Source organism: Musca autumnalis, unplaced genomic scaffold (assembly GCF_047663935.1).
Source record: "Musca autumnalis isolate F117 unplaced genomic scaffold, ASM4766393v1 scaffold_1, whole genome shotgun sequence".
In the NCBI taxonomy this organism is placed as follows: domain Eukaryota; kingdom Metazoa; phylum Arthropoda; class Insecta; order Diptera; family Muscidae; genus Musca; species Musca autumnalis.
The window spans coordinates 302,763,567-302,774,507 of record NW_027411644.1 but is presented as its reverse complement, the minus strand read 5'-3'; the positions used below and the strand labels follow the sequence as shown (position 1 = coordinate 302,774,507).

Genomic DNA, 10,941 nt, shown 5'->3' with positions numbered 1-10,941 from the left:
CCTAATGGGAAATCTTTAATATGAATGTCAATAAAGCAAAATCCGTCTATTTTATTGGGAGATTTAAGCAAAATGAAGGAAGTATTCCTATAGATTTTTACAAAAAATTTTTCTACTACATAATGCATGTGAAAAAATATTTTTTCAAACAAAAAATTATTTTTTTGACCAAAATATGTGCTTATTTTGGCTGTAACATCGAAACTATAACACCAATCTGTATGATTGTAGTCTCATTTGATTCGCCGTGAAGTTTTGATCCACAACAAATTTTTATGTCATTTTATGACCACTAAATGGGCCTTAATTTTGAAAAAAATTTACTTATATTCAATAATTTATCAATTTTATGTACATTCCGCGAATTCTGTGTAACATTTTGCAGGTATTATGAAATCTACTTGCTGAAGTCACTTCGAGGGAACTTTTTTGTGACAATTGTGCTCATTAAAATAATTAGCGTTTTTATAATATTTTCTTTCTTAAAAAGCGAAATAAAAGCGCCATAACTTTTGTCCGCAACAACCAAAAATTGGCTCGCGACCATATTCTTACTGGGAATTTTTTTCTCAACCTACATATCAAAAATCGTTGATGTAGCGCGAAAAAAATTTATCCTTTTTCTCTGAAATGGAATATGAAATAATTGACAATATTCCTGATATATATATTGGGACTATATATAAATCTGAAACGACTTTCACCAAATTAGGCATACTTTGGTCTAAGCTAATTTGCATGAATTCATCATCTTTTTTAGCTTATATCGGATGTATAGAGCGCTTTTGGTGCAAGATTTATCTAAACTTGGATGCGAATATAAATGGGTGCTATATCCAAATCTGGACAATTTTTCGCTATTTTCTGTAGAGTTAGTCTTTAGACCGAAAATATGATGTGTGCTAAATGTTATGTCAATCGATCTACATATGAGTTTTTTTAGGATTTTTAATCAACTATGTGGCGAACTTTTGTTTTATTTGGTACAAATCGCATCGAAAAATAAAAACAACGTCTACATGGAGCTCACTTAAACATAATTCTGTATCGATATTATTGTTATTATTTTATTCCTTTAATTCCCACTGAAGCATAGGCCTCTGATAAATGTGCAATGTATATTCATACAAAATACTATTCTTTAATAACATTTATCTTAGGAATAATGTGAACTTGACGTAAGCGAAGGAATGATGTAAATTTTTTAATCACCAATATCAACAGCATTCTTATGGTAGCGTAGAGTATTTCGACAAAACTTAAAGCCGATGCTCCCAAAAATAGTCCAAATACACCACCAATATAAGCCGCCATGTCAAGAAATGTATACTCCAAACGTGCTAAATACTTGGTTAAAGTTTTACGATTGTAATAGACATGCACATAGATTTCGGGAACTGAAGTATTTATCGGTAGGCTAAAAATAAAATAAAAGACAAAATTGTAAAATAATGTTGGATTCTCTAAAGATTGTTTTTTTATCGACAAAAATCGGTAAAAATAAAATGCTTACAGTTTCGGCAATTAACGATATTATTCGGTAAGTTAGCTATCAATAAAAAGTAGTCGCAAAGTTCTACCGATAGTAGCAGGGATGTCAACTTGATCTTGATCTTTTTTAGCATTTATTTGACCGATTTTTGTCGGTAACCAAAAAATGCGTTACAGAATCCCACTACTGAAATGTAGCACCCGTAATCACTTTTAGGCTATCTAAATATTACGAGATCTTAAATGCATATTCAATTCTAAAGGAAATACCTGGGCATGGGCTGGGTATTTACAGTCACCAAAAATATCAATGATTCACAATTCTCTATGCAATCGCAAATCATGCCACGTCCAATTTCGTTCATGTACTGATCCTGTTGAGGTCCTTTAAGGTAATTGAAGTTTTCTTTGTACCCAAAGACATAATACAATAGCTTAAATATTTTATCTTTAAAAATAGGAAACTTATTTCATACTTACGCCAATTTTTGTGTAGACATGCCAAATCAGATATCCTACACTCATCTTTTTTGTGTTCACCTAAAAATTAAAATATTTCTATATTTGTGTAATTTATATACCAAATAAGTACAGTCGAAAGAGCTTAACACGACGGTCATGGACCGACGGAATTGGTCGTTATAACCGATAAACGATGATGTTATAAGCGATTTCGTCTGTATTTTTTACTAAAATTCCTTACGTATTTCGGGAAAAAATAATGACATTGAACAATTGCAATAGTCCATCAGGTATCTGTGTTGACATTTGGTCAAGCAATTCAATTTATTATAGGGAAACCCCTCGAGACGACCATATTTTGAGGATTTTTCATTCTACAAGAATAGAAGGGGTTTCTTTAAAATCTCAACACTTGTTCCACTTTAAAGGCAAAAACTTACCCAAAACAGGCAATTGCGAATTTCTGGTCTAATAAGTCTAGCCTCAGATGATGTTTCGGTTAGTATTGGCGTTATCATAACATCAGCATGGGTATTGGGATAAATGTTATGATACAATTGTTGACTCCAGTCTTGAGCCTGCTTTATCATTAGCTGACCAAAATTAGAAGCCGCATATAATTTACATTTCCTTCACAAATTTTTGTATAATAAGTACTTACACTGAATCTGAAGGGTGTATTACTTTTGGGTCTCACATAACTTTCATTGTATTTTAGCATAAACGATAATCCGGCTTCATCACCTGAATCACGAACTCTCCAAGGATATGTGGGATCAGTTAACTGAAAAGAGAAAATAGCACGGTCTTGTAGGGTATTGAAAGTATCGTGATGTGGAGAATGTACTAGTATTTGGACAGTGGGTGACGTTTAAGAGACATCAAATATAAGAACAGATATAAGAACAATATAAGAACAGACCAATAAAAATGTGGAAAACACGTGAGCCGAATAATGCATTACAAAGTCATGTAAGCAAGTTCGATTACTATCTCAGAAAGCGTAGTCTTGCTGCCGAAAAATTGCAGCGTTGTTGTTACCCCCTAGAGAGTTATCATGCGCACGATTTTAGCGAACATTTTTGGATCGAATTTTATGTATGTTTGGCAAAAATTATTACGAGGTGCGCACCAGACAGCCAGTCATACATATGGCCCCCTATAGAACATTGTTGTTGTATCAGCATAGGAACCAACGTAAAAGTATAGATTTGATGCTGGTGCCACCGTGGTGCCACCGTGGCTGCACGCAGAAGGTCGGGGGTTCGATTCCCCGGCCTAGCAACATCAAACATTTTTCAACGGTGGCAAAATACCCCTCAGTAATGTTGGCGACATTTCCTGAGTATTTCAGCCTTGAAAAACTTCTCCATAAGTGGTGTCTTAAGACACGCCGTTCGGACTCGGCGGTAAACAATAGGTCCCATATCATTGAGCTAAATATGAATCGGGGTGCACTCATTGATATGAGAGAAGTCTCCCTTGTCCCGTATAGGATGTTGTGGAACAATGTTTTTTTTTTGTTGATGCTGGATTGGCAGCTGCTCGCCGGAACACTATGGATTCGGGGCAAGCCGGTACAAAACAATCCGCTGCCGTGGGATTACTACAGAACATTGTTGTCGTTGTTGTCTACTGGAGTTAGCTGAGTAGGTTTGGCAAGGCAGATGAAAAGTTGCAGTGTGTCGTGCGGGCCTGTGCTGCATGCTGGACAGATGGTTTGCACTATGTCATCGATCCTTGTCCTATAAGAATTTAGATGGCTGCACCATCCCAACCGCAGTTCAGCCAAAACAAAATTATCGTCGAAGCTAACGCTCCCCTACTGCGATAAATAGTTGATGTTATCCGAGGACTGCCTTTACACGATAGTTGTTTATGCCATCTGCGACTGTATCCGTGTGAATGCTATTTTAACCTGCTTATTAAGCTTGTTTAAAAAGAGATTTTCTCTTTGTGACGTTAGATCTCTCTTTCTAGATTATGAAAATCTCCCTATCCGCCATTTGGAGATTAGGATGGCTCTCACGGTAACACCCGAGCAAGTACTGCAAACAAAAGCATGGCATTGTGACATGAGGAGGCACATTTTTGCAGTTCTCAGGGCGGCATTTTGACAGGTTTGAATATTTTTCCATTGCGATGCCACAGACCGACCTATGGCGTAATATGTGGTCAACAAGGTTACTTTATCTGCACCCGAAGTGCTGGCGGCTAGGGACTTGAGGACCTTGTTTCCACATCTCAGTTTGTCGAATATAGATGTGGCATGCTCGGGCGACATGAACATGATGTCGAATGTGACCTTTAAGGTAACATCACATTAGGAAACTATTTGCTATAAGAGTACCATAAGATGACGTTTTTGAGCTTCGAAATGTTTTACACAAATGTCGGTCCGAAAATTTTAGGTGCGACTCTCATTGACAACTAATCGATTTTGTCGCGTTTTCATGGTACTTTTTGACAAGGCATATCGACACCTCCAAATAATAGTATGCTAAGTCTGAAAAGTGAGTTTTGCAGGAGAAGCTCTCAAAGTTTACAGTTTTCTTTGACCTTCACTACTATTCTGAGTAAACATTTGTTTATAACTTCTGTTCGTATTGACCGATCATTACCAAAATTTGACAGAATTTAAGTTAAAGGACGTAAAATGTAAAAATGTAAAGAACTTGAAAACACGCTAAGTCGACTTAGCATACTATTGTTTGGAGGCGTCGATATCATCTCATAAATAAGCTAAAACAACAATTATCGAAGATATAACGATAATTTCAGATGCCTTTCAGGGTCTTCAGCAGAAACTTCATCACGCCAAAACTCGGCGTGATGAAGTTTCAGTTCTTCGGGATTCTTAATATACTCACCAAGGACTTTTATCCCCAAAAGGAATTATCTTTGCTACCATGGACTACGACATTCAACTCAGTTCTCACCTCTGCCGCCCATGTGATGAACAGAATTACCGTCGATTTAGATGGCAAGATCAGTCAAATAGGAGGCCACCTTTTCACAAATGACATCAGGGAAGGTACTTGACGCCAAGATAGTATAAACATCCGCATACGTTACGATGTCAGTGCCGTCTGTAGGGGGTGGAATACAGGACAGGTAGATGTTAAACGGTTCCGGATATATCATACGACCAAAAATGTGCCTCTTCGAAGTAACGATTTTAGACCCCAAGTATGTTTGGACGAAATTCGTACCAGACTATTTGGAGTCGACTCAGCCATGTCCGCCCGTCCGTTTGTCTGGCTGGTGCGCACGAACGGATCAACGAATTTGAACCAAATTTTGGGTATCCAAATTTTTCTGTAAAATTGTGTGAACGATAACTCTGGAAGGGGTCAATCGAAACTTTGCAAATCGTATTACTTTTTCCAGGTATAGATCGGGTTCGAATATGGACTATATCGGTCCACTCCTTCGGGTACCTCCCATACAAAATTCGGATAAAGTGAAGTTTAAGAGCTCCTCTCGGATCGTTTTGAATTTTTTAGTAAGTTGTCCTTCGGTCTCCCTTTACTATGGTACAATTTCTTTCTTGCGCAAGTGCATACTTCCGCATGCCAACCGAAATGGCAAATCCGCAATATAAGTCTGGCAGGGAGTTTCTGAGTGGTGCAGACTTTGCACATCGTATTATTTCATCCAGTCATATATTAGGTTGAAATATGGACTATCGATCCTTTCCTTCGGGTACCTCCCACACCAAATTCGGATAATGTGAAGTTTAAGAGCTCCTCTCGCGTTGTTTTGATTCTTTTTTGAGTAGTATGTTCTAGTGGCCTCATTTACAACGGTTAATTTTTTCCGATGTAAGTTAATACTTCCTGAAATAATGGCCTAAAAGCTCCAAAACCAAGCCGGCACATACGGTAATGGATATGGTGCAAGATAACTCTAAAACTTTTTCAAAAATTTCATTCAAAATTAGTCCATATTTACATTAGGCAATTATCCTTGCGGCAATCGTCAGTTTGATGGTGAGAGAGGTGAAGCATATGGTAACCCTTTGCCTCTCAACACCCTCTCTCACCAACAAACTGACAATAGCCGCAAGGAATATTGCCTAATGTAATGTGAAGTTTAAGAGCTTCTCTCGCGTCGTCTTGATTCTTTTTTCAGAGTAAGTTAATACGTCCTGGGATAATGGATCGTCCTGAGAAAAAGCTACAAAACCCTGCCGGCACATACATACTGTGCAAGATAACTCTAAATTTTTTTTCAAAAATTTCTTTCAAACTTAGTTTAACGTAAGAGTAATTTAATATTTCGGGTCCTTTATGAAAAAGTTTGTTTACTAATAATTAGACAGCGGAATCCTATGCAAATGCATATATGGTTAGGATGGTCGTAGAGAAAATCTGATTAGACAGAAACTCGTTTTATTACAAAATAAAACGAATTAGGCCCAGACATTTTTGCATATTTTGCATATCGTGCATATTTTGACATATTTGTACATATCTGCATAAAATGAGCATATGCAAAATCATATGCAAAAATATATTCAAGGATTTATGGTCTAAATATCCCACCGAAATGGCTGAAATTTGGTACTAAGTCTTCGTTAGGGGTATGCAACTTTACAACTGAAATCTGTCTGCATAGGTCCACGTCTTCATATAGCCACCATAGAACGCTACCTACCGATATTCGGTATTTTGAAAGTTGTATCCTCAACATCCCACCGAAATGACTGAAAACTGGTATTAAGTCTTCGTTGGGCGTATAAAACAGTCCACGTTTTCATATAGCCCCCATAGAACGGTACCTCCGGATTTCTGGTATTTCGAAGGTTGTGCCCTCAATATCCCACCGAAATGACTGAAAATTGGTATTTAGTCTTCGTTGGGGGTATAAAACGTTCCACCTGACATTTGTCGGCACAGGTCTACGTCTTCATATAGCCCCCATAGAATGGTACCTCCCGATTTTCGGCATTTTGAAGGTTCTGGCCGCAATATCCCACCGAAATGACTGAAATTTTGCAATTTGTCTTTGCTGTGGGTATAAAACTTTCCACCTGAAATTTTTCGGTATAGGTCCACGCCTTCATATAGCCCCCATAGAACGGTACCTCCGGATTTCTGGTATTTCGAAGGTTGTGCCCTCAATATCCCACCGAAATGACTGAAAATTGGTATTTAGTCTTCGTTGGGGGTATAAAACGTTCCACCTGACATTTGTCGGCACAGGTCTTCATATAGCCCCCATAGAATGGTACCTCCCGATTTTCGGCATTTTGAAGGTTCTGGCCGCAATATCCCACCGAAATGACTGAAATTTTGCAATTTGTCTTCGCTGTGGGTAAAAAACTTTCCACCTGAAATTTTTCGGTAAAGGTCTACGCCTTCATATAGCCCCCATAGAACGGTACCTCCGGATTTCTGGTATTTTGAAGGTTGTGCCCTCAATATCCCTCCGAAATGGCTGAAATTTGGTAGTATGTTTTCGTTGGTACCTCCCGATTTTCGGTATTTTGAAGGAAATTTTGCATTTTGTCTTCGTTGTGGGTATAAAACTTTCCAACTGAAATTTGTCAGTATAGGTCCACGTCTTCATATAGCCCCCATAGAACGGTACCTCCAGATTTCTGGTATTTTGAAAGTTTGTGCCCTCAATATGCCTCCGAAATGGCTGAAATTTGGTATTATGTCTTCCTTGGGGGTAAAAAACTTTCCACCTAACATTTGTCGGTTTAGCTTCAGGTCTTCATATATCCCCCATAGAACGATAACTCCCGATTTTCGGAAGTTAGAAGGTTTAGCTGTGGTCATACACTTCTCTATTTTATTGACTTGTCTGAAGAGAATTTTAAACAGAAAAATTGTACACACAAACATTTTTGTACCTATTATTGAAATATTTTGTGCATACTTGTTGCATATGCAAAAATGTATGCATTTTGGATAATTTTGCATATGTAATATGTTTCGATTGCAATGTAATAAGAAGCCAATAATATGCCCAGTCCCAAAATTTGTCATAAATCGGACCAAACATAGGGGTTGCATAAAACTCCGCTGTCTACTAATAATGTTTGGTAAGCATGTATATGTCAATGATTTGGTATAGCCCCACATTACGGTACATATAGATTTTAAAGCATAATTATTGTGTTTGGTTTGGTTTTGTTGTTATTATTTTTATTTTTTGGTCAGCGGGTTAGGGTATATCTCCGTCAGCGTAGCTGACTGATACTTTCTTACTTGTTCGACCTAATGTAGACACATTGAGTATCCGTGGTCGAAAAATTGTTGCACTTATTACATTTAGTTCAGAATATTTTGTTGTCGAGGGTATAAAAATTCGGCCCGGCCCAATTTATTGTTGTTTACTTGTTTTAGTTAAAATCGAAATTTTGACTTTGACAGTTCAACATTTTTTTTTTTGAAAAAGGATATTTCATAATTCCCTTTAAGGACAAGATTATTAGGTTCTCAATGATCCCACAAAAGCATATGCTGATGGGTGTATTCGTTTTCGAGTTACAGTGGACACCACAAACTGCTTTAGTAAAAACAGGGTTTCGTAGGCAGCCATTTGTCAGAACACTGTGCAAACACAACGACAAAAATTCCAAAATTAGCTCTGTGTGACATTTCAGATGAAAACAAAATCTTCTAAAAAAATTGTAGATTTCTCCTAAAAAAATCATGAAAAACTGCTTATTTCGTGCTCAATAAGTGGTCATAACCTTTAACCCTTTCTTTACTAATCTATGTTTAGCTTCATGGATTAGCTCACTAATTTTTGCGGATATACATCTTATATCCCTAGTTAAACTAAGTTCTTGACTCTAACTCTAAAACTAAATAATTAATATTTGCCCACAAATTACCTGTATAATTTTCGAATCTTCCGATACGAGAGAGTTGAAGACCAAACATATACCCATATCGGTACGTTCTCTGATGAAGATTTTGCAACAATCGTATTTGCTGCTATCAAATTCACACCAAACAAATAATTCATTGCAACGAAAAGACATGAACTGAGCCACGTCGTATAGTGGAATATCACGTAGCAGTGGTGGTAGTGATCGACGTTTTACAAATTCATTTAACGGCATTAGGTAGCTAAACGTCATATGTTCCATGGCTATTAGAAGATGATAAAATGTGTCTCGTTCTTCTTGGGTGGCATTTTTCGGAAGATATTTCTCTTCTGCTGCTCCATAACGTAGCCAATTGATTTTATTAAATGGACACACAGCCAAGGCGGGAAAGTGTATAGTATAGATGGGCAAGTGGGCATTCTCGACGACAGTCACTAACGGTTGTTCTTCACGTAAACGCATTACCATAATTAACATTGTCATACAGCCAATAATTGCTGCACAAATGATCAAAAACCAAAAAATGCGTATTGATTTTCTTGGTTCGGAGTTCCAAATGTATTGGATGCCATGGACACAGTCACCACAAAATGGTGATTCTTTTTTCCAAGTTTCAAATAAAGATTTTCCTTTGCTGTGGATTTCCTTTGTTGTTTTGAAGATTTGTAGACCATGAGGATGTTCAAAATTTGTGTTTTTATAACGTGCCAATTCGTTAAAATAGATCATGACTGTTTGTCAATTGACGTTCCAATGAAAACTGTTAACTTTAACCTGCAGCAGTTCACGGCTATCTATGTGCAAATCAAACTTTCAATATACCACACCGAACGCAATTAACAAATTAAATTTTCGAAGTTATAAAGTTATTTAGTTAAGTTTACATGCATTTTATGAAGTTTAACTTCAAGAGGTCAATAATAATGTTTTTCAATCTTTTTTAATAGTAAATGGTAAAAATAGCAAAACTTCAGGACGAAAAAGTTACAAAGCACGTAAATTAACAATGCTATTATTACTCACTCGTCCGTCTAGGTACAAAAGTAGTTATTATTTATTAATGAGTTTTTAATTTAACTCAAGAAATGCCTTTCACTTATTTGCGTTTTAACTTGAAACAACGAATTTAAGAAATTGGACAAAGACATGCAATATTGCATCTGAAATGCAGAATATTTATGCTCTCCCATTAAGCATACCTTGTTTTCAACGAAGGATGTTCTGACATGCTAGAGTATTGCATGAGTTAATGTAGATTGCAATTGCATGTTGGCCTTTTTCTTGTTACTACTTTGGTAGTGACGCCTAGATATTGTTACGTAACAAGATGATCACGTACATAGTACCAACAACAGCAACGCCCCAATACCCAATACCCAACAACATCACAACTAGCCAACCAACAATAAGGCCCCCCACTACCCAACAGCGTCACAGCCAGTCAACCAATACACACTGTTGGGTGAACATGCATTACTTTGTGAGGTGTGCGATTGGAGATGATCGACAGGGTTACGACTCCACCCATATTGTGCGGTGGTTAATGCATTCACTCCACCTCTGGGTGTTCTTCCACTCCATCTTCGGGTGTTGTTCCACTCCACCTTCGGGTGGCGTTATACTAATTAGTACTCGTAGTATACTGAAAAGGTTAAAATATAACTAAAGGCCTCGACACATACGAAGCACGGCATTCTTGCTGAAGTCTTATCTGATGAAAGACTAAAAACCAAGTTCGACCTAATTCAAATGTGATTTTATCAGTCGAGGCCTTAACACTAACTAACCGCGACCCGAACAACAGAACCGAGTGCTGAATCACCGAGTGACCGAACTTCTACAACACAAATCACCGAGTGGCCGAACCCCGAACACATAATCGCCGAGTGGCCGAATACATACGAATTCCAATTGGCCGCACATTTACTACACTAATCACCGAATGGCCGAACCCTGAACAGCGAATCACCGAATGGCCGAACACATACGAACCCCGAGTAACCGAACTTCTACAACACGAATCATCGAGATACCGATTACACAACACAAAAAATAATTACAAGATCATTCAGCCAGATTATGAAAGAAGACACGTGTATCGGCGTTTTTAAAGTTTACGTCGGGAAGTAACCTAAATA

At 37.5% G+C, this 10,941-nt stretch overlaps 1 protein-coding gene across 1 annotated transcript; it reads right to left on the bottom strand.

The window, feature by feature from the left end:
• Positions 1-1,134: 1,134 nt before the first annotated feature.
• Positions 1,135-9,280, bottom strand: LOC141392473 (pickpocket protein 19-like). The gene is made up of 7 exons (XM_073965414.1): positions 8,807-9,280; positions 2,615-2,737; positions 2,394-2,546; positions 2,195-2,327; positions 1,972-2,031; positions 1,762-1,897; positions 1,135-1,417 (listed from the first exon to the last, which is right to left on the bottom strand). The coding sequence occupies exons 1-7, from the start codon at positions 9,278-9,280 to the stop codon at positions 1,135-1,137; spliced, it is 1,362 nt and encodes a 453-aa protein (XP_073821515.1).
• Positions 9,281-10,941: the final 1,661 nt, after the last annotated feature.